Below are 22,327 nucleotides of genomic sequence, written 5' to 3'. Positions count from 1 at the left end.
TTAGCAACGACTCACCGTCCGCTTCCTTGCTACTAGAGGAGGCCGATCAACAACGATGATATGATCAAATCTATCGACCGGGTTGGACTAAAGCTCGCCGATTGTCTCTCCGTCGCCAAATCAGCACTGGACACTCTAGTTCAACGCCGACCACCCTCCGATCCAGATTTATCGGATGGTGCTCGAGAAACTATAGGGGCTACGGCCCTACCCTTTGGATTCTCCAACGTCACCGCCGCTTACCAGCATGCCCTAAGGGGCAAACTCGCCGACCAGGTCGTCTTCCAACTCCCACCGATCGTCAACACGCTACACATAGGCTGGAGCCCCGGGGCGCACCTCTAGACCATCCTAGAAGAAACTCTAGGCTTCGAGTCTCAGGGCTCTACGGAGACCCTCGCTGAAACCTTTTCTGATCAGTTTCTCCTTGCACCCTTCCGGGGTGGTGCGATCTTCAACGTCAGCATCGACAGCCCTCCTTGGAACGGCGAAACCAAGGAGGAGCGCGTTGCTCGGGAGAACCGAAATGTCAACCGCACATAGCGGCAAGAAAACAAGGCAGCCATCGCGAGGGCTGAGGCTGCTCGTAATAATCAACTTGACTCTCAAGGAAGGCCGGTCCCACTGTACCGTGACCTCGACGAAGAATTCCTCCGCGTCGATAGCCACGACGTCTTCAAGACTCCAAGTGCCAATTTGGCAGTAGCCGCCAACGAGCTCGCCCGTTGCCCTCAAACGCCCGAGCTCGCCAAGATCGCCGCCATGCTTAAAGCGGCTCACTGTCAGGTCAATGAGATCCGCGAAGATCAGAGACCTTCGTGCTCTATGAGCATGATTCACCGATCAGCTGCGCTGTGGTCCAATTGCCGCCCAAGTCAAAGCCATTTCACCGACCAATCGCTGCCTCTCCAGGGGGGACCCGGGGGGCATCGCGATGAACACCATCGCCAACATGACCAGGAGGTCGAGCAGGATGCTAGAGTACATATTAACAACCTCTGGGATGCATCACGACGTATCGAGCAACATCGTTTTGGTCACCATGAAGATGAAGTATGTCGCCACCAGGATTATGAAAGGGAGTATGGCAACCCGAACTTAGCCCTCGAGCCTATCCCCGACCATAATGCCACAGACTATGGTGTCGACAACCCTGAGGGGCCTCTGGCCTTCACAAGGGCACTCCGAATGCTTCGATGGCCCCGTGGTTTTAAGATCACCGGGGTCGAGCCCTACGAAGGAAGAATGAACCCAACTCAGTGGCTGCAGGCTTACACCACCACCGTCCGTGCCGCGGGAAGAGACACCAGCATCATGGCTAATTATCTCCCCATCATGCTCATGCCACCTGCCATGAGCTGGTTCACTAGCCTTGCGCCGGACTCCATCGGCTCGTGGGAAGAGTTGAAGAAAGTCTTTGCCGACAACTATATGGCCACGTGTACTCGACCCTGCACGAAGCATGATCTCAGCCGCATCAACCAGAAGCCATCCGAGCTCCTCCGTAGCTACATCCAACATTTCTCCGAGATGAGGAACTCTATCCCCAACATCATGGAAGCTAAAGTCATCACCGCCTTTATGCGAGGACTCCACCATCACGAGCTTCGCTCCAAATTCAACCGTAAGCCGTTGACCGGTATCGGCGAAATGATAACTACCGCCAACCAGTACGCCGATGCAAAGGAAGTCGAGGTGCGCTTCAATGAGGACGCAGGCACTCAGCGACCACCTCACCGATATGACGATCGCCTTGATGACCGACGTCATAGTGATCGCCATCCCAATGATCACAGCTATCATCGCGATAGCGACCGTGATCGAACAGGAGGACATAGGCCTGGTCAAAATCGCCGTCGCCGGCTAGAACACATCTTCACCGCTGCTAGTCAACCTCGCACCAAGCGTAACTACAACAAGCAGTACCAAAAGATCCTTGATGGCCCATGCCCTCATCATAAGAACACCAAACACAAGATGAAGGACTGCATTGGTCTCGCCAGGGAGTTCTAGGACAAGAGGCTCGATGACGATGCCAACGATGGAGCCGGAGGTCGCCGATCACCTGGGAACAACAACAACGCCTTTCAGGACCATGACAAGGTGGTCGCCACCATCTTCGAGGGCCTCGCCTCCACTGAGAGTCGAAGGGAATGGAAGCTTGTCGCTCGACGAGTGCTCGCCGTCGCTTCAGAAGAAACTACCACCGACCCTAGCTATCGCCCATGGTCCGAGATCCCCATCACCTTCAGTAGGGCCGACTAGTGGGCAAACATACCATATACAGGGCTTTCCCCCTCGTCCTCCATGCGACCGTCCAGAAGGTGCTCTTTAGAAAAGTCTTTGTTGATGGTGGCAGTGCTTTGAACCTACTGTTCACCGGAGCCCTAAGGGAGTTGGGCCTCGTGATATCAGATCTCACACCCTCGAACTCCTCCTTCTGGGGTGTGGTACCTAGAAGGGCATCCAGACCACTTGGAGAGATTACCCTACCAGTTCAGTTCGGCACGGCAAGGAACTACCGCGTCGAGCATATCAACTTCTATGTCGCCGACTTTGACACCGCCTACCACGCCATACTTGGCCGGCCGGCTCTGGCCAAATTCATGGCCGTACCACACTATGCGTATCTGGTGTTGAAGATGCCTTCGCCTGTAGGAGTCTTGGCTCTGCGGGCCAACCTTTCTATTGCCTACGCCTATGAGATAGAGAGTCTCGCTCTCGCCAAAGCCACCGACCTCTCCATCTAGATGGCTAGCGTGGTCGCCGAAGCCAAGACAGTACCCGCCGATGACATGGAGATTCTAGAGCTAGAGCTTCCCCATGCCTCCGCTAAGTCCAAGGAAATCAAGGAGGTCGGCCTCGGCCTCGACGACGCCTCCAAGACCGTGAAGATTGGGGCTCACCTTGACCCCAAATAGGAAGGTGCGCTCGTCTCCTTCCAACGTGCCAACGCTGATGTGTTTGCTTGGAAACCTGCAGACATGCTGGGGGTACCATGGGAGAAGATCGAGCACTCCTTGAATGTCTCGCCGACCACCAAACCGATCAAGCAGAAACTCCACCGATTCACGCCAGACAAGAAGGAGGCTATTAGGGTAGAAATAAAATGGCTCTTAGCTACCGGGTTTATAAAAGAAGTGTATCATCCGGATTGGTTAGCAAACCCTGTTCTCGTTCGAAAAAAGAATAAAGAATGGAGAATGTGTGTTGATTATACTGATCTTAACAAACACTACCCTAAAGACCCCTTCGGCTTGCCTTGGCTAGACGAGGTTGTAGACTCTACCGCTGGCTGTGAACTACTCTCTTTCCTTGATTGTTACTCCGGCTATCATCAGATCTCCCTCAAGGAAGAAGACCAGATAAAGACATCATTCATTACACCTTTTGGTGCATACTGCTACAAAACTATGTCCTTTGGACTCAAGAACACTGGGGCTACCTATCAAAGGGCCATTCAGATGTGCCTTGACCAGTAGATCAACCGCAATGTTGAAGCCTACATCGATGACATGGTCATCAAAACCAAGACAGCCGACAACCTTATCGCCGACCTTGAAGAAACCTTCACCAACCTAAACAAGTACCGATGGAAGCTGAACCCTTCAAACTGCATCTGTGGAGTTCCATCCGGTATACTGGTGGGCTACATAGTCAGTGCTCAAGTTATCAAGCCTAATCCTGACAAGGTCTCCGCCATCACCAATATGAAACGACCAACATGTGTCAAGGATATACAAAAGCTTACAGGTTGCATGGCTTCTTTAAGCTGCTTCATATCATGCCTCAGCAAAAAAGGGCTGCCTTTCTTTAAGCTCCTCAAGGCCTCCGAGCACTTTTCCTGGTCGAAGGAGGTAGACTCAGCTTTCGAGCAGCTCAAGTTGTTTTTGACAAAGCCGCCGATCATGACAGCGCTAAGGCCAGATGAGACTTTGCTCATATACATCGCCACCACTTCTTGCGTCGTGAGCACAACTATCATCGTAGAATGCGAGGAAGCTGGGCATGCTTACAAGGTGCAACGTCCGGTCTACTTTATCAGTGAAGTACTCAATGAGCCAAAAACTCATTATCCTCAGGTACAAAAGCTGTTATACGCAATTTTGATTACGTCACGCAAGCTCCGACATTACTTCGAATACTACAAGATCGCCGTGGTCACTGAGTTTCCCTTAGGGGACATTCTTCGCAATAAAGAAGCCAATGGCCGCATCATTAAATGGGCTATTGAGCTCGGCACCTATTCCATTAAATTCAGAAGCAGACCTACCATTAAGTCACAGGCGCTCGCTGATTTCATCGCTGAATGGACCGAGATCCAAGAGCCCATCACCGCTGCTTGCCCCGAACACTGGGTAATGTACTTCGACGGCGCCCTTAATATCAATAGTGCCGGTGCGGGCATTCTGTTCATTACGCCGACCAAGGATAAGTTATGTTATGTTCTTCGGATACACTTCCTGGCCTCCAACAACGCCATGGAATATGAAGCATGTCTCCATGGTCTTTGTATAGCCGTCGCGCTTGGCGTCAAATGCCTCATGGTGTACGGGGACTCCGCACTGGTTATCAACCAGCTCAACAAAGACTGGTCCTATTCCAGCGAGAAGATGGACGCTTACTGTGCTGAAATCAGGAAGCTTGAAGAAAAATTCTATGGCATCGGGTATCACCACGTGGTACGTGACCAAAATCAACTCGCCGACCAACTATCCAAGCTTGGTTCTTCTCGCGCCATGATTCCACCAAGGGTTTTCGTTCAAGATCTCCTGGCGCCATCCATCAAAGAAGATAAGGAAGTTGAAGAAGTTCCCCCTGCTGAGCAGTTGGTACTTGTGGTACCTTCGCCGGTCGCTGATTGGAGGGATCAATTCATCAAGTACCTCACCGGCGCCGAGGTACCCACGGACAAGACTGAAACTGAACGCCTAGTTCATCGGAGCAAGCTTTACGTGTTGGTGGACGGCAGCTTGATGAGGAAAAGTGACAAGGAAGGGATACTGCAGAAGTGCATCACCCAAGACAAGGGAGTGAAGTTGCTTCTTGAAATTCACTCTGGTTCCTGCGGTAACCATGCGGCCTCAAGAACATTGGTCGGCAAGGCCTTCCGAGCTGGTTTTTATTGGCCCACAGCCATCACTGATGCAGAAGATCTCGTCCGACGTTGTGAAGGATGCCAATTCTTCGCTAAGCAAATACACGTGCCAGCACAAGAGCTGCAAACCATCCCAGCTTCCTGGCCCTTTACATGCTGGGGACTGGATATGATCGGGCCTTTTAAGCTAGCACCAGGTGGTTTCTGATATGTATATGTCGCCATTGACAAGTTCTCCAAATGGATTGAATATAAACCGCTCGCCTCGGCTACTGCAAAGAAGGTAGTTGAGCTCTTTGAAGATATCATCCACAGATTTGGTCTACCAAACAGCATCATCACCGATCTCCGAACTACATTTACTGGACATCACTTCTGGGATTTTTGTGAAGACCGTTGCATCTCCGTCAAATATGTTTTCGTTGCCCATCCAACAGCCAACGGTCAGGTCGAACGGGCGAACAGCATGATCCTTGATGCCCTAAAAAGCGATTGTATCAGAAAGAAGAAAAGCACCCGGGCAGATGGCTCAAGGAGCTTCCAGCTGTAGTCTGGGGACTACGTACTCAAGCTAGTCACAGCATTGGCGTAACTCCATACTTTCTGGTCAACGGCTCAGAAGCCATACTACCAGCGGACGTTACTTTCTGAGCACCTAGAGTGGAAAACTATGACGAAGAGCAGGCCGAGGTTGTTCGGTCTGAGGACATCGACAGAGTCAAAGAAGAGCGCCTAATCACCTATGTCCGTACAACTAAATATCTAGAGGGCTTGTGAAGGTACTACAACCAAAACGTCAAAGGTCGTTCATTCTCTGTCGGCGACCTTGTTCTCCGTAGGAAACAAAGGACTAAAGGTTTGCACAAGCTCTCTTCCCCCTGGGAAGGCCCTTATGTCATCAAGGAGGTTACTCGACTAGGTTCTTATCGCCTAAGTGACTTAGAAGGAGTCAATGTTCCCAACTCGTGGCACATCGAACACCTTATACGTTTCTATCCTTGAAACACTACAGATATATATTCTACAAATTTATATACAGTAATGTTTTTTGATCTCCATAACTTGTCTCTGTTTTGTCTCTATTGTGGATTAACAACCACTTGTGGTCGTCGAGCCATATGCTACTTCATAACGAACTCCAATACGTAATCGCCGTAACTACGCCAAACACGGTTTCTCCAAAATGCCAAACTCGTTTTCTCCAAAACGCCGAACTCGTTTTCTCCAAAATGCTGAACTCATTTTCTCCAACACACCGAACTCGTTTTCTCCAAAACGCCGAACTCGTTTCACCAAATCGCCGAACACGATTTTCTCCAAATCGCCGATCATGATTTCTCCATATCGCCGAACACGATTTCTCCAAATCACCAAACATGATTTCTCCAAATCACCAAACTCGATGTCTCCAAATCGCAGAGCATGTTTTCCATATAGCGAAAACATTTTTTTGATCAGAGAGCAACATTTTTTCTTGTCTGTTCTCTTCGGAGACGACCCAATCTTCAACTTCTCCCTACACGTGCTACGGGCTCCACGCTCTGCATTATGGGTGGTCAGCTGCGGTCCTTTGGTCACACCTATTTTTCCTACATGTCTACGGGCTCCGCGCTCGGTGTTATGGATTATGGGTCAGCCAAGGCCGAGAGTTTAACATAGAATACATTGCTCGGACACCGCTTGTGTTGCCTTTATCTCCAAGTTCGTATAACAGCTGCCGACCGGAACACGTTCAGCGCTGTTTTTTATGGAAAAGACTCAGCCGCCAATTTTACCCTACATGTGCCACGAGCTCTATGCTTTATGTCATGCGTGGTCGGCTGCGGTTCCTGGGTCATGTCTATTACTCCTACACGTGCACGGGCTCCACACTCGATGTTGTGGACTATCAGCTAGCCAAGGCCATAGGGACCAGTAGCAGACCAACTGGTCGTACGTTAGTTGAACTACGCATAACTGCGTCAGGTCTGAAACTTCAAAGATTATTTCACCGAACTATAAGCAAACTGCATATATTATATATACAAGCACCTTATGACAAATATTTGATAAGTACTTGTTTCTTGCGCTATCACATTTTCTAATACACAGTCAAGGTTTTATAGATGGTCTTCTATAATTAGATTAATGAGCTCCGCCATCACCATCCATCTTGCCAAACAGATCTATGTCATCGGCCAGCATTTTTGCTGCATCCTCCACTTCATCCTCCAGCTGTTGGGTCTCTACGTCGCTCCGCCCTTCTGCGAACCCACCCTCTATGGACTGATGGTCGGTGGTCGGATAATGGGACCAAACAACCATAAGGACATGGGTAGCGACGGTAGTAATGGCATCGCGATTGAAGGTTTTGAAGTTTTCCCATGCCGCCTTGCACCTCTGGATGACGGTGTCAGGGTGTTGCCGCCGACCGTCGCGCTGAGTGGCCATTTTCGGGTCGATGCAGTCAAGCACCGGCTTAATTGTGGTGACTACAGTTTCGAAGTTCTCCTTCTGGACCTTGGCCTCCTCATCAGCACATTGAATTGTGCTTTGGCTTTATGATGACAACCTGCGAGAGTTACAATGCTTTGTTATACGAGGAGCTACTACAACAATGATACCGACCAAAAGGAATTCACCTTTCAGCTCCTTAGCAAGTTTGGTCGCCCGCTCTACTTCCTTTGCTTTTTCCTGGCGAAGTTGATCGATGGTCTGGCGCATCTGGCTAAGCTCAGCATCTTGCTCTACAAGCACAGCAGTTGTTAACGGAAATGAGGTTGTTCAGCAATACTAAAGCACATTCGTTGATGTACCATACATGCTTTCTGTTTGGATACATTGTTGAGCTGTTCGTTTTTCCTCTCCAGCTGCTCAGAAGCACATTTTAGTTGGTCGGAGATAGAGGCTAGCTGCTCAGACTGGCTCCGCACTTGCTCGGACATAGCCGCCAGCTTTTTGGTAAGGACCCCCTTTTGGTATTCTAGGTCCCGCGTGTTGGACTCCGCAAGGTCTCGTTCGCGTTGGGCTCGCTGGATATTCTTCTCCGAGAGGTTTCTGACCTCTTTGAGTTTTTTGTTCTCCGCTGCAAGGGGCTCCATTCGCTTTATTAGCTGGCGGCACTGCTCGGCAACTCGAGATATTTCCTGCAACAAATATGATGACATTATTGTTAACCAATGCCAACAAAACAGCTAGAACTTTTCTAACAAAAAGTATTCACCTTGATCTGTTTCATCACACCAGTAAGGGAAGTCTTCAGTCTCCTGAACTCCTTGGTGGTGTCCTCCTCTTCAACAATAACTATTTCTTCACCACGCTTTTGGAGGATCCGGACTACTTGAGGTCGAGGTTCATCATGCATGATCTCCTCCACCTCGTCCTCTTACATCGCAGCCGGAGGGACCACCTTGGGGCTCGATGGTCGGATAGCAGTTCCGACCATGCCCTCTAGAGAATCGGGGACTGCTGTCTATTCATTTGACTCTGAAAGCTTTTCCGCCCCTGTTTCCACCGCCGTAGAAGGAGCTATCGCCAATTCGCTCGCCATTGTAGGCAGTCGCTCGCCGCCAGGAAGATCACCAGGGGTAGCAATTTGTTCCCCAGCATGCTCCCGAGCACTCGGGGACTCTAGGATGTGGTCCGCTGTCGTCTCCACCGCTCTAGGACAAGTTTCTGGTCGCCGATCAGTCTAAGCAGGTGGGGCTGGATCTATTGCTCGCCTTGCACTGTGTCAAATCAGTTATTCAGTAACAACATAAATAAAGAAAATACAGCAAATTAACTGCAGCACAAGAGTACTTACGGTTTGGTCTGACGGTTCAATTTCTTAAACCGTTGGTGCTGGCCAGAGCCTCCTAGCGCAGCTGCGGGGTTAACTCCAGTGCTCGGCGGGGGAATTCTTGGCTCTTCCTCGGTCGGCCTTGGTTCAGTCTGCTGCTCTAGGGCTACTGTCGTTTGTTGCCCTAGGATCTCCGTTACTCGCTCCGCGGGGATTTTTGACGTCTGCTGCACAGCAGTTCCCTCCGCTCGATGCTCGGGGACTCTCCTTATCGTAGCCTCAGGGACTTCTTCGCCTACACCGGTTTGTTGCTCCATGCATCGACAGAGCGGAGGCCCTTTTATGCTCGAAGGCGGGTTCGTGTGAATTTCGTCATCGTCAGACCAATCAAACACCGTGGTACTTCATGTTCGATTGGTCTGGTCATCATCCAGAGAGATCACGCTTGGTTTGCGGGGAGCAGTCGCTGCTTTTTTCCTCTTCTTTTGTGCCGGCTCATCTTCTGCCGGCCTTTTTCCCTTATTTTTTGCAAGCACTGGGGAGGACTCTCCGTCCGACCAGTGTCCATTCCTCTGGATTCCGAGGAGACACCGATGGAGCTCTCCTCAATTTGAATAGGTTGACATGCATCCACTGACGACGGCCAATCGTTTCTCGGTATGCTCGAGAAATACACTGCCTTGTCCTGCGAATGGATCTTCACATGAGTAGGATTAGTTTATTGCTCGGTAGTATAAATAAAATTCTCGAAAACATAAAGTAAAGACATTTACCTGAGGGGGCAGATTCTTGCAATTGAAGGGCTTTATGTACCCTGACAGTCTAAAGGAGGATAGCGGAGCAAACAGCTCGGCAGTTCGTTCTTCGACGTCGCTCCTGGAAAGTATTTTGGGCCTCTCTTGAGTCCCGTCGGTCTCCCCTTTGAATTCAAAACCTAGGTGCGCCCTCTCCTTATAGGGTTGTATACAGCGCACTATGAAACTTGCCGCTACCAATCCGTCATTGGTCTTCACGCCCTTTATCAAGCCGAGGAGTTCATTCACTTGATCCATGTAGTCCTTGCGTAGCAGCTCCGACCAACTCCTCTGGCTTTCTGGGATGTGGTCGGCATTACAATGCACTATTGGGTGGCTTTGTCTCATGTAGAACCATCTGGTGTTCCACCCCTTTAGCAAAGTGTTCAGTGGTATGGTAAGATATTCACTCGCCATCCCATCCCAAAGCTGGAGATACACCCCGCTGACCACCTTCGAACCAGCGCTGCCTCTCTTCTTTAGCCAGAATAGGTGACAGAAGAGATTGAAGTGGGGTAGGATGCCAAGGTACACCTCACAAAAGTGGATGAAGACAGAGATGTGTAGAATGGTGTTGGGATGAAGGTTGCATAGAGTAACCCCCCAGAGCTCCAATAGATCCCTCAAAAATGGGTGCACAGGAAACCCTAACCCATGCCAGAAATAGTCTTCGAATACTACCGCTTCGTCAGTGTGAGGCATGGGAAAGGACTCATCGAGAGCTGGCCGCCATCCGGCGGTCGCACGGTCGGGGAGGATGCCGGCTTCCACCAATCGGTTCAGCTCAGCTTCTCCTATTCATGACGGCACCCACTCCTCATCGCGTCGGGCCACAGCATCCGCCTTCTTGGGACTCGTCTTCTTCGGTTTCGCAGCTCCTCTCTTCGGCGCCATCTCTCATATCTAGTTAGGGTTCGGCGGCGGAGGAAGCTATGGTTGCGGATTTGGCGGCGCAAGAAGTGAGGAGGAAGATGAAGTGGAAAAGGTGGGAATGGGGACTGCGGTGGCACTATTATATAGGATCCTTCCCACCGTTCTGCATTCAAGGGTTTTTTGGGAACCGTTCCCGCGATCTGTGCCGCTACGATTTCTCCGATGCGGCAAATGGGCCATTACTTGGGCTTTCGCGCAAACCGCAACCCATGGCGATCATTTATCATTGCCTTCAGTTGCTCCATGCTGAAATATCGCCGACATCTCTACCATTTATTGAGGCTACGTAACTGGCGCTGCCCAGCCGTTACTCTGGTTTTTCCTCCATGATTGGATTTCTCCGATAACTCTGCGTTTAGCTCAGGGACTGCTGGTCTTTTCCATTGGTTTTTTGTTGTATTTCTGTTTCTAACCCTGGCACCACATAACTACATCATCTGCTGTCAGGCTCTGGGACTAAGTGGGCACACTTCACCTCGCGGTGTGTGTGCGGATTTTTTCTCGCAGACTATACGCCTATAGAGGAAGATTGACTCCAACAAGTTTGTTCGGATTCTAAGTGGGCACACTTGGTCCATTACGGATAAATTTTTTATTCTAAACTTGAGCTCCTTACACCCTTATGGCAAGCCGTACTTTGGTCACTCTGCTCGGCGATGATTCACGGTGCTCGACAACATGTCACCCTGCTCGGTGACAGATTGTGCTGCTCGGCAATGGTTCACACTGCTCGGCGATGGCTCATGTAGCTCGATAGTTCATCATGGTGGTGAGACCATAAGCTTGACTGCTCGGCGCTGTTTGCACCTGCTCGGACAAGCTTAAGACGACGTTGCACAACGGGTACAAGGTGCTTGAGGACTAGCTGTGGGGTGTATGACCCTAGATACCCACAGCAGACCACATGGGTTGTGCCCCTAGGGGTGGCCCAGCCCACAAGAAGAAGCCTTGTGAGGCATGACTCTGGTCGGTGCCTCCCGCAAGACATTGGGAAGATATCCTGAAGATATTACGAGTTCTGTTAGGATATGTATGATCCCAAGATTCTAGTAACCAGTTATTACTTTCCAGTTATCTCTTAGATCTAACCGACTTGTAACCCTGCCTCCCGGACTATATAAGGTGGGCAGGGACCCCCTCTAAAATCACGGCATATCATACGATAGCTAATACAAACCAACAGACCATAGGAGTAGGATATTACGTCATACTGACGGCCTGAACTTGTCTAACTCGTGTGTCTCTGTTGCCTTCTTGTTCTTGATCTCATGCTCCTCTGCCGATCAATCTACCTTCATGGGATACCCCTCGGAGGACTACCGACGATATTCTGTCGACACTAAGGCATTTCATTTCACCGGTCATAGGTGTGTAGAGAAGTTGATGACCGGGTTTAGGATAGATGGCCATACTATCAAGAGGGGCAAACTTATTTGCATATCGGTCATCTAGTGCCACTCAAGTGATCTAACTTTACATCATTGCTAGGATCGAGTGGTGTGGCAAGTTGAGTGATTAACTCCTTTAAAATGATTGTGAAAATGCTAACACACATACACATGGTGGTGTAAACTTGGTGGTGTTAGCACATTTGTAAAGGAGAAGAAGTTAGAGTCGAAATGGATCAACTCGGCGAAGAAACGAAGGCGAAATAGGTCACTGAAGGTGACCGAATGCAGTCCTCGCATGGACCTACGCGTCCGGTCATGTGTTCCAGAGAGGGCACGGTCTTGGTCATGTGACCGGACGCTGGCTCGAAGAGGTGACCTAACGCGCTGAGGCTCATGACGTACGCTGAGGTCTTGGCGCGAGGAGCAGCAGTGACACATGGCAGGTGGTGAAGGATCGGACTCATGTGCTACGTCCAATTGCGACCAACCTGACGCGTTCAGTCACAATTTAGAGGCTCTGGGAGCTCTCTGGAGTCGACCTGACTCAGGTGGTGGGGCAGCATCAGGTGGCGCGTCGGCGCATCCGGTCAGATGGTGGACGAGCGCTAGCATGCGTGATTTGACGCACCGCGGCAACATCAGGTCAGGGCTCGGTGTGTCCGGTCATCACATGACCATTGGCGCGCAGCTGCCGACCGTTGAAGATCAACACGCACGGTTGAATCTAGGCTGACACGTGGACGGTGGATTGTGACCTGACGCTGGCCGGGTGCGTTCGGTCTAGGTGATCTGCACGTCCTGTCACATCGCAGGAAGCCTAGTGAAGGGGTAACGGCAAGTTTAGCCCATGGGGCTATAAATAGAAGTGTTGGCCGGCCTTTGGCCGGTTGCTGAGCACACTAGAGCCATGGTGGCTTATGTGGTGGTTCTTGAGAGCTCTCTAACTCACTCTTGCTTGATAATGTTCATCTGAGTGAGTGAGTGAGCGAGTCTAGTGCGATTGCATCATGAGGTTGCATCGAGTGGCACTAGGTGATCGTGTTGCAAGCCGGTGGCGCTTGTTACTCTTGGAGGTTGCCACCTCCTAGATGGCTTGGTGGCTTGTGACTCCGTTGAAGCACGCGATAAGATTGTGCGGTCTCTGGACGAGGATTTGTGAGGTGGATTGTGCTCACCCATGGGGATCACGAAGAGCAACTCTAGTTGAGCATGTCATTGAGCTACCCTCACTTTTGGGGTAGGTTCTTGCGGTGCCCGACGTGTGGGCTTGGCGGGTGATGCCAATTAGCCGCCGAACCACCAAGTGAGCGGTCAACACAATGGGAACGTAGCTTGGTGGCAACCAAGTGAACCTCGGGAGGAAATCACTGTGTCAACATTGTCTTCATGATCTTCTCATTGGTTTGCATTCCGTGAAACACAAGCTTGTATTACTTTTATTTACATTGTGCTTGTGTAGTTGCTCTTGTGACTAGTTTAGCTTTAGTAGCTTCCTAGTTGCCTTCTTGCTTGTGTAGCATAGAAGTAGCTCCCTTGCGTGGCTAATTTGGTTCTAGTAACCTTGTTAGTCACATTGCTTAGTTTGTATAGCTAAGTAATTTGCGCTCTATAATTTAGCTTGTGTAGCCATGTTATTGAGCATTGCTAGTGAGCTTAGGTTGCTTTGTGCTTTTGCTTCACTAGTTATGTAGGTGCTCCCCGGTTTGCTTGAAGTACTAGTTGCATAGGTTTGTGTGACCTTGCAAGCTAGAATTGGATAGGTGAGCACTAGCTAGCCCGGCACCTTTGTTGTCTCTTTAGAATCTTTATAAGGTGCTTGTGAACTTAGATAGAGGGGTGTAGTCTTGACTAGACCGATAGTTTTAATTCCGCATTTGTTAGCCGACGCGATTAAGTTTTAGAAGGGACTATTCACCCCCTCTAGTCCGCCATCTCGACCCTACATGGCTGTAGAAGGTCGGCCCTAGAAGGCTGGCTCGAGAGGATCGGGACCTGCTACCGCAGCCCTTAGAAGGGCATGGTGCTCTAGATGATCAGATGGCCCTGAGCCAGAGCCCAGACGCTCTCGATCAACAGACCCATGGCAGGCTCCGATCAAAATGGAGGGTGCCTCTAGACTCAAGATCGACAACTCCCAGACAAGTTCACCGAGCCCTCACTCGAATCAGAGACCTTTGCGACATAAACCCATGAAAGGATCAGCACCATCATCGCTCGGCCCTGACAGCCAAGCAACGCCCATCGCATTAGAAAAGAAGGCCCCAAGCAGGGCACAACACCCTTGTCAGTGGAAGCTGTCTCCATCAAGGAGGGTTCGGTCACCAGAAGATTGAATTTAGCCCTTCATCGCCATCACACCGAGTGAGTCCAGGAAGGGCTCGGGGGCTCCTAACGAGATCGTAACATATGAGTATGTTAAGCCTTGGGTCCAGTGGTTCCCAAATGAAGAAGACCCCCCGACCGACCCCTCCAGGATTGCCTGAAGGCTCGGGGGCCATACCCATTGGGTACACTCACGCGCACCCACTAGAGAAGAAACCCTGCTGAGGTTGACTACGACGTGACCTCCGCTTGGGGCTCGGGCTCGCCCGAGCCCCTAGGCTCCCGATCTACGATGATAATCCAGCCCGGCCCTTGGCTCCTACCCGACCAACGACGCCAGGCAAGGCCTGGGCACAAGAAGACACGCCCCGAGCTACCGAGGCTCGGGGGCTCCCCGGCGCTACTCCTTGGGCACGGCATTGCCGGCCACTTTCCTGACAAGGTCACGCATGGGGCGTGACACAAGACAAAGCTTTCCCGCGGCCTCCAAGGGCTCGGAGGCCCTCGGGCCCGCGCATCATCCCTTGAAGCCGACCTCCTTCACCGCCAAGAAGACTCCAGAAGGTCCACCTGGGGGAGGCCGGTCCAAGCCGACACAGCCTGACACGCCGAGTGTTAGAACAGAGCAGCCGGACAGCGTCCAAGGCTTCTTCGGCTCCACGACACTGCCATGGTCCGCAGCGCGTCGCTGCAAGGCCCTTCTGGACTCCTGCGCATGTAGACCATAGACTAGTTCCCCCAAACCGCCATGTACCTGACCTATCTCATTATATAAGGTATAAGGTCGGACCTAGGAGAGGGGAACGGAGGGAACAATCAGAAGAACATAGATCGTTTCCATTCCTTGGCCTCGGCTCAGCATCAAGAGCAAGGCAACCCACCGAGGGGCACCAAGAGCTACTCCACCGTATCCCGTCGTCTTCCTCCTCTCCGACGAGGGGAATGCACCACTGGCGGCGAGGCAACCTTAGGATTAGCACCGAGTTAACCCCCTACCAAATCTCTCTCTACAACCATGTTGTAACCCTCGATTTTGGGTGCTTTTGAGTATAAGGATCATCAGTTGTTGGACGTAGGGCACCGATTGGCCCGAACCAGGATAAACCGTTGCGTTCTCTCTGTGATTCTTGTGTTCTTGAGTCCACCCAAGCCACCGGAGACCCGTACTCTGACATCGACTCGAACAACAATGCTTACCGCGGTTTCGACCCCGTGACACCACCCTTCCTTAGTAATTCTAGGTTTGCTCAGGAATGATGTAACCTTGGTATTCTACTTCTGCTTAATGAAACACGTGTGATAAGGACAAGCTCATGGAAAAAAAACAGCCGAAAGCGTCTTATTATTTTACATGTGGCCGAAGAGTGAGAACGATATTTTTAACCTGAAGGCTCTCATGCTGTCGTTTGATTTTTCAATGCTATAAGTTCAAGGCTTTGGTGCGACCTGTGCATAACCAATCATCTATGATTGATGTTACTGTTCCGGAGCTTTTCCCGCTCGTCCTTTCCTGGTTTGATTGTTGGCTGTCTGGCGTTATTTGCAATCATAACCACAGTCAGTGCGCAGAGATGGTACCACCAGACCAGAGTGGATTTTCCCCTCATCCTTGTAGCTGCAAGCTAGACTTATCTTAGCCGCGTTAGCTGTTGTGTGCTTTTTCCGGTTCACGCAGGACAGCCTAGCACAAGTGACAAGCAGCAGGGCCAGCACTAGGGATGAAAACGGATCGGATACGGACGGATATCATCGATATTATATTTGTTTTTATATTTCTGTCCGGATTCGGATTCGAATACGGATAGTGTCAACTATGCCGGATAGGATACGATTGGATATCAACATCATAAATATACGATTTGAGTATTCGGATATGGATACGGTATCGGATGTTAGATATCCGGACTCAGATACGGACAGATCTCAACCCCTCTAAACGCATTCGGTTTCAAATACAGTCGAAAAATATTCGTACCGTTTTCATCCCTCGCTAGCACCAATGAGTATAGCTCCAGCAGACCAGCACCGCCACTCCATCAGCCTTGAGCCTTCCTCCCCGTGAGTCCGTGATACGGCCCCCACCCCCGCTGCACATGAAGACGACAAACGTACAGCGGCCGCGCGTCCCCATCCGTCCTAAAACAATTCACTCAATTTTCTCGTCAATAATGTTGATGTCGCGCGCGGGTGCATTAGGGTTCGGCGCCGGTACGTCGTCGGCCTCTGTACCCTCTTCCGGCATTCACTGCCACGACGATTCTTAATTCTTAAGGAGGTGCGCTATTGGCTGGGGTTAGCTCGGTGTCACGGCTGTAAACACCTAACACGTCTAATGCTCTGTTCTTCAGCACTACTTCACCAGTAATTTTTAGCGAATGAATAGTATTATTGTCTCATAACAAATCAGTATAAATAGTGGCATAAGCCAAATTTTAGCGAAACGAACAGGCCCTCGTGTCTATGTATATGTACGTGGTTCCATACTTCCATCCTCGCATGCATGTGAGGGCCATAGCTCAGTCTCACTGTCGCATGCCCTGCTCTGCTTGAGCACCACACGCATCAATCACTGGCCATAACAAGGAGCGAGACCTACCTGCATCCAGCCATGGCAACCACGACGACGGCGGATGGTAGGAATGGAGAAGGAGAGCAGAAGAGGAGGGAGAAGGGAGGCTTCAAGACCATGCCATTCATACTTGGTGAGTAGCTAGCTTAAGCCAACGATATAATAGATGAGCCAGCATATTTGCGGCCAAGCGAGGATTTTGAACAAGCAATGGGCGAGAAATCAAGACGATGCATGCAACGAGTGATGGCGGCCGGCGCAGTCCTTGCCTTGTTTGGCAGTTTGATGGCCGTCCGTCTAATGGCTTCGCTCGCCGATTCCGATGCAGGGAACGACATCTGCGACAAGTTCGCCTCGACCGGCTTCGGCGCCAACTTTATCACGTACCTGACGGTGCAGCTGCACATGCCGATGGTGGAGGCGTCCAACCTCCTGACCAACTTCGGCGGCACGTCCAGCCTCACGCCTATCCTTGGCGCGATCGCCGCCGACTCCTTCGCAGGACGCTTCTGGACCATCATCGTCGGCTCCGTCTTCTACCAGCTCGGCATGCTCGGCGTCCTCGTGTCCGCGCTCCTCCCTTCGCTACGCCCCTCGCCGTGCTCGGCTCCTCCCAGCGGCCCCGGATGCCAGCGCGCCTCCGGGTTGCAGCTCACCGTGCTGTATCTCTCCCTTCTGTGCAAGTCCGTCGGCACCGGCGGGCTCCGGCCCTGCGTCGTGATGTTCGGCACCGACCAGTTCGACCATGAGCCCGGGGCGGAGCAGCAGCAGGTCACCGCCGAGGCAGCCGAGGCGGCGGCGGAGCGGAAACGGCGCTACTTCAACCTCTACTTCTTCGCCGGTGGAGTAGCGTCGATGCTGGCGCTGACGGGGGTGGTGTACATCCAGGACCACGTGGGGTGGGGGTGGGGGTTCGGGATCCCGGCCATCGCCATGTTCGTCTCCATCGTCGTGTTCCTGATCGGGTACCCGCTGTACGTCCGGCTCAAGCCCGGGGGCAGCCCGTTCACGCGGCTCGCGCAGGTCGCCGCCGCCGCGTACAAGAAGCGCAACGTCGCCGTACCGGAGGACACGGGCATGCTGTACCAGGACAAGGAGCTCGACGTCCTCATCTCCACCAATGGCAGGCTGCTGCACACCAACCAGCTCACGTAAGCCCGTCTCTCTCTAATTTGTCGTGCTCTGTATGCTTCGACGTGTTCTATACACACCTACACCCCGTAAACCAGCGAGGAAAAGCTCGCTTGTGCAGAAACCAAGGCAGCAGTGCTTCTCATTGGGCGAGGTGAAGCAAGGTTTCGTAGAAAAACCAAACGCCCCCTTTCGTTTCAGCGGTTACCAGTCAACAGTATTTTTCTCTTATAACAAACCAGCACTAGCCGGGTTATCAGTCCAGAAACCAACCAGCGAACAGGCTGGTTATAGCCACAGCTGCAACCAAACAAATAGACCCAAAGTAAAGCCAAAGGACTGTTTGGTAGCCCTCTTTCCACTTCGTTCCACGTGAGATGCTGAAGAGTGCTAGTAGACAAGTCCGCTCCAGCCAGCTTCATGGGTGAATTGACACGAATTGATTCCTCGTTTTCAACATGGGGTAGGGAGTCGAAAAACTCAGAACCCCTTTGGTAGGGATTCTCAACCAGCTCCAGGAGTTGTTTTTTAGCTCCCACTGCCAAACGGGTAGAAAGGGAGGTGCTCCGACGAAGGAGCCCTGGGTTTTACGCTCTCTGGTGCGAGTGCGGTCAGTTGGAGCCAAAAATTGTAGCTTCCACCGGCTCCGTCTGACTCACATGGGCCCCCATGGCGGCTCTAGTCGGATTTGCCCATGGAGGTGGAGGCACGGCGGAGACGGCGCGGTGGCCGGCGGGCGCGGTGGCGGGGTCGCACGGGGCCGCTGGCGGAGACGGCGCGGTGGCCGGCTGGCGGACACAGCGTGGTGGCTGCTGGCGGAGACGAAGCGGTGGCCAGCTGGCGGACGGCGTAGTGGCCCCTGGCGGAGACGGCGCAGGGGTCGGCTAGCGGGGTCCCGCGGGGCCGCTAGGTGCACTCGCCGGCGCCGTCGGGTGCCCGACCGCAAGCTCGCTGGGGCCGCCGAGCGCCCGCACACACGGCCGCTGGGGGCAGGGTCGCCGGAGAGGATGAGGTCGAGAGGTTGGGGAGAGCCGGAGAGGATGAGGAGGGAGAAAAGAAGGAAGGGGAGAGGAGGAGAAATGATGGGTCACGGTGGCTGGGCAACGAATAAGGTAAAGAAAAGAAGGGAAAAGAAAAGAAAAGAAAAAAAGGAAAACATAAGGGTATTATGGACCTTTTACTCTTTTGCTTACCTGGAGAAGTTGTTTTGCCAAACGGTCCACAAAAATGGATTTAACTCCCTAAGAGAAGCTGCTCCTTCATAAGAACCGGAACCGGAGCTGTTTTTGGAGGAGCCGGGGTCCTACCAAACGGGCCCTCATTCCCCATGTTGTGCTCTTGATTCGGATTTCTCCATCACTTCTCTGTCACAATTCCAAACCGCCCTCATGCTCTTCTTCGTCGCTCTTTCTGTCCCTCTCCGTCACCTCGTTTGGGTAGCTCTGCCTCCCTCACAGATCTTGGAGCTTTCTATCGCTTGTGCTTCTCACCTCACCTTGCCATGCTCATCGTCCTGCAGCGGACGTTGGTTGCGCTCTTCTCCTTGTCTAACCCATGAACTTCATAGAAATTTTGGTGTTTAGGGCATCTTTCGAATTTCAAATCAATCAATTTAATTTTATAGGAGAAATGTAGGATTTAGAAAAATTCCCTCGTTCACAAACAGAAAAATTAAGCTGATTCATTCATAAAATTTCTGTATGATTCTTATGAAATTCTTGCATTCTAAGCGGGCCGAAATACCTAGAATGCATATTGCAGATTACAACAGTGTAACCCTTAGATTGTAGCAATCCAGCAATATGGGTTTGACCAGCTGTCAAAAATCCACAATCTTCGTGTTGTCTTCTAAAGCAAAAGTATGCACGACTTTAGCATTTAACTATGGTTCACGATTCTTTTTTGCCGCAGGTCCCTCGCTGTTGCTTACAGCTCATTTTCGTTTTTTTAAATCTGTCACACTCCAAAATTCCACTTTCCACTACCATGGTAACATTGAGATGAGACAGCGTGTTGATTTCAGATTTGTCTTTTCCTCTGTGAATTAAGGTTCTTGGACCGGGCAGCGATAGTGATGCCGGGCGACATCTCCGCTTCCGGGCAGCCGGACCTGTGGCGTCTGTCGACGGTGCACCGCGTGGAGGAGCTCAAGTCCATCGTCCGCTTGCTGCCCATCTGGTCAGCCGGGATCATACTGGCCACCGTTGAAGCGCACGGTCCCTTCACCATCTTGCAGGCGCGCAGCATGGACCGGCACATCACCCGGCGCTTCGAGATACCAGCAGCGACTATGTCCATCTTTGGGACTATGACCTTCCTCGTCAGCCTGGCGCTCTACGACCGCGCGTTCGTGCCCCTGGCACGCCGCGTCACGGGCCTGCAGTCCGGGATCACCTACTTCCAGCGCATGGGCATCGGGCTCGCCATCCACATCCTCGGCGTCGCCACGGCCGCGCTCGTAGAGACCAAGCGCCGCCACGCCGCGGCCGACCACGGGCTCCTGGACAAACCTACCGCCGTCGTCCCGCTCAGCGTGTTCTGGCTGGTGCCGCAGTTCGCCGTAAACGGCATCGCCGGCGCCTTCTCGTCAGTGGCGCACATGGAGTTCCTGTACGACCAGTCGCCCGAGAGCATGCGCAGTACTGCCGCCGCGCTCTTCTGCCTCTCCAGCTCCATCGGGCACTACCTGAGCACGGTGCTGGTCACGGTGGTGCAGCGCACCACGCGCGCCCACGGCAACGACTGGCTCCAGGACAACATCAACCGTGGCAGGATCGACAACTACTACTGGCTGGTCACCTGCCTCATGGTGCTAAATCTTGGCTACTACCTCATCTGCTTCCAATTCTACACCATGAAGCCACTGGAAATGGCAGACGAAAAGGACGATCATGACGCCGAGTGTGAGCTCTCCGCTGTCCAGAAAAATGGCACCAGTGCTGGAGGTGTGGTGTAAGGTTGATGTGCAGGTAATTAATTAGGGTGGGCGTTAGTTGTTGATATATTGATTAGATACTGCACTATAAGGTTAACGCCACTCTCTGCATTGCAAAGACACTGATTGCAATATTTTCAATTTTGGTTGCGACAATGGACAATGTTATCATGGATATTTTAACACGGCGATTATCATGCATTTCGTGAATATGGGAGCATAATGGAAGCCGCAGGGCCGCAGTGTTTTTATACATGTAGTGATGAGGACATCACTCCTTCGGAGTTCGGATACAAGCTATAGAGACGAAGATGACCAGCATGGGCGTCCCACTCATTAAAGTCATGGCGGAGGCCCAGTCCGACTCAAGTAGGAGTCCATTTTGGATTGCAGGAGCAGCATGGGTAAAATTGATGCCTAGGATGCATACGAACTATGTTTCTGATGATCCACAGATGCATGGAAAGATAATTTCATTAGCTAACAAATGACTTTTGTTTGATGTCAAAATTTTTCCGAAGTCAATGGGAATCATCAAAACAAGTTAGCATTCAGAATCTGTCAGGGTACTGCAACATCGTCTTTTGGTCCGTTGAGCCGTTTATCGTCTTAGAGCTCATAAGGGGGTGCGTCTAGGGGTTTTGTCACATGCAAAATTTTCCATTTTGGGTTGTGATAGAAAATACTAAATAAAATAAAGGATTTAATGTTTTTCTAAAATTTTCCAAGATTTTATTTATTTGTTGCCAATACAAAGCGTGCAAATGTGGTTTATACAATTTTTACAAAGTTAATGAAAGTGTATTTGTTGCATTCATGCCTTTGCTTTGGATTTGTTGTGCAAAAACTGAATTTCTAAAACTCAATCAACCACGAATAGACTCTCTTCTTTTTAAAAAAAAAACCAAGCTTCAAAATTTTGCCTCAAAATCAGTTTTAAAAGTAAGCTCAAAATTTGACTTTGAAATGTATTTAAGAGTGCTTTCTAAGTGTGTTTAAAAGAAAAGTATTTTTAACTTTGAAAATAGTTTACAACCACATTCCAAAAATAATCTCAAAATATGAATCAAATTTTAGTTTTAAAACTTTTTTTTTGGAAAAGTGGTTTGAATCCTTTTAATAAAAAGAAAACCCTTTTCTTTTTCTCTCTTTGTATTCGGCCTGCATCCCCTTCTGGCCTTCTAAGGCCCAGCAGGCTCTGCCGCCTCCTGCGCTCCACCGGCCTAGCTCTTGCGCCCCGCCCCAACCTGCCATAGCTCCTTTCCACGCTCGCCCTCGCGTAGTGTGGGCCCAGCCCGGTGCCGCGGCCCATCAACGTGCTCAGCAGCGCGCTTTCCAGCCCAGCGGCACCCCCGCCCTGTGCTGCTGCCATCTGGGCCATGCTCGCCAGGCCA

At 51.3% G+C, this 22,327-nt stretch overlaps 1 protein-coding gene across 1 annotated transcript; it reads left to right on the top strand.

The window, feature by feature from the left end:
- Positions 1-16,812: 16,812 nt before the first annotated feature.
- LOC136518707 (protein NRT1/ PTR FAMILY 3.1-like) lies at positions 16,813-21,073 on the top strand. Its single transcript, XM_066512394.1, has 3 exons — positions 16,813-17,000; positions 17,196-18,018; positions 20,048-21,073. Exons 1-3 carry the CDS (start codon positions 16,907-16,909, stop codon positions 20,952-20,954), a joined length of 1,824 nt encoding a protein of 607 aa, XP_066368491.1. The 5' UTR covers positions 16,813-16,906; the 3' UTR covers positions 20,955-21,073.
- Positions 21,074-22,327: the final 1,254 nt, after the last annotated feature.

Source organism: Miscanthus floridulus, chromosome 17 (assembly GCF_019320115.1).
Source record: "Miscanthus floridulus cultivar M001 chromosome 17, ASM1932011v1, whole genome shotgun sequence".
NCBI lineage: Eukaryota > Viridiplantae > Streptophyta > Magnoliopsida > Poales > Poaceae > Miscanthus > Miscanthus floridulus.
The sequence above is the reverse complement of the archived record's forward strand: the minus strand, read 5'-3'. Positions and strand labels throughout refer to the sequence as shown.

Excerpts from the sequence above, each read along its gene's own strand:
- LOC136518707 (XM_066512394.1), top strand. The coding sequence starts at position 16,907 with ATGGCAACCACGACGACGGCGGATGGTAGGAATGGAGAAGGAGAGCAG. Across the intron at positions 17,001-17,195 it reads GACCATGCCATTCATACTTG|GGAACGACATCTGCGACAAG; the intron begins GTGAGTAGCTAG and ends ATTCCGATGCAG. Across the intron at positions 18,019-20,047 it reads CTGCACACCAACCAGCTCAC|GTTCTTGGACCGGGCAGCGA; the intron begins GTAAGCCCGTCT and ends CTGTGAATTAAG.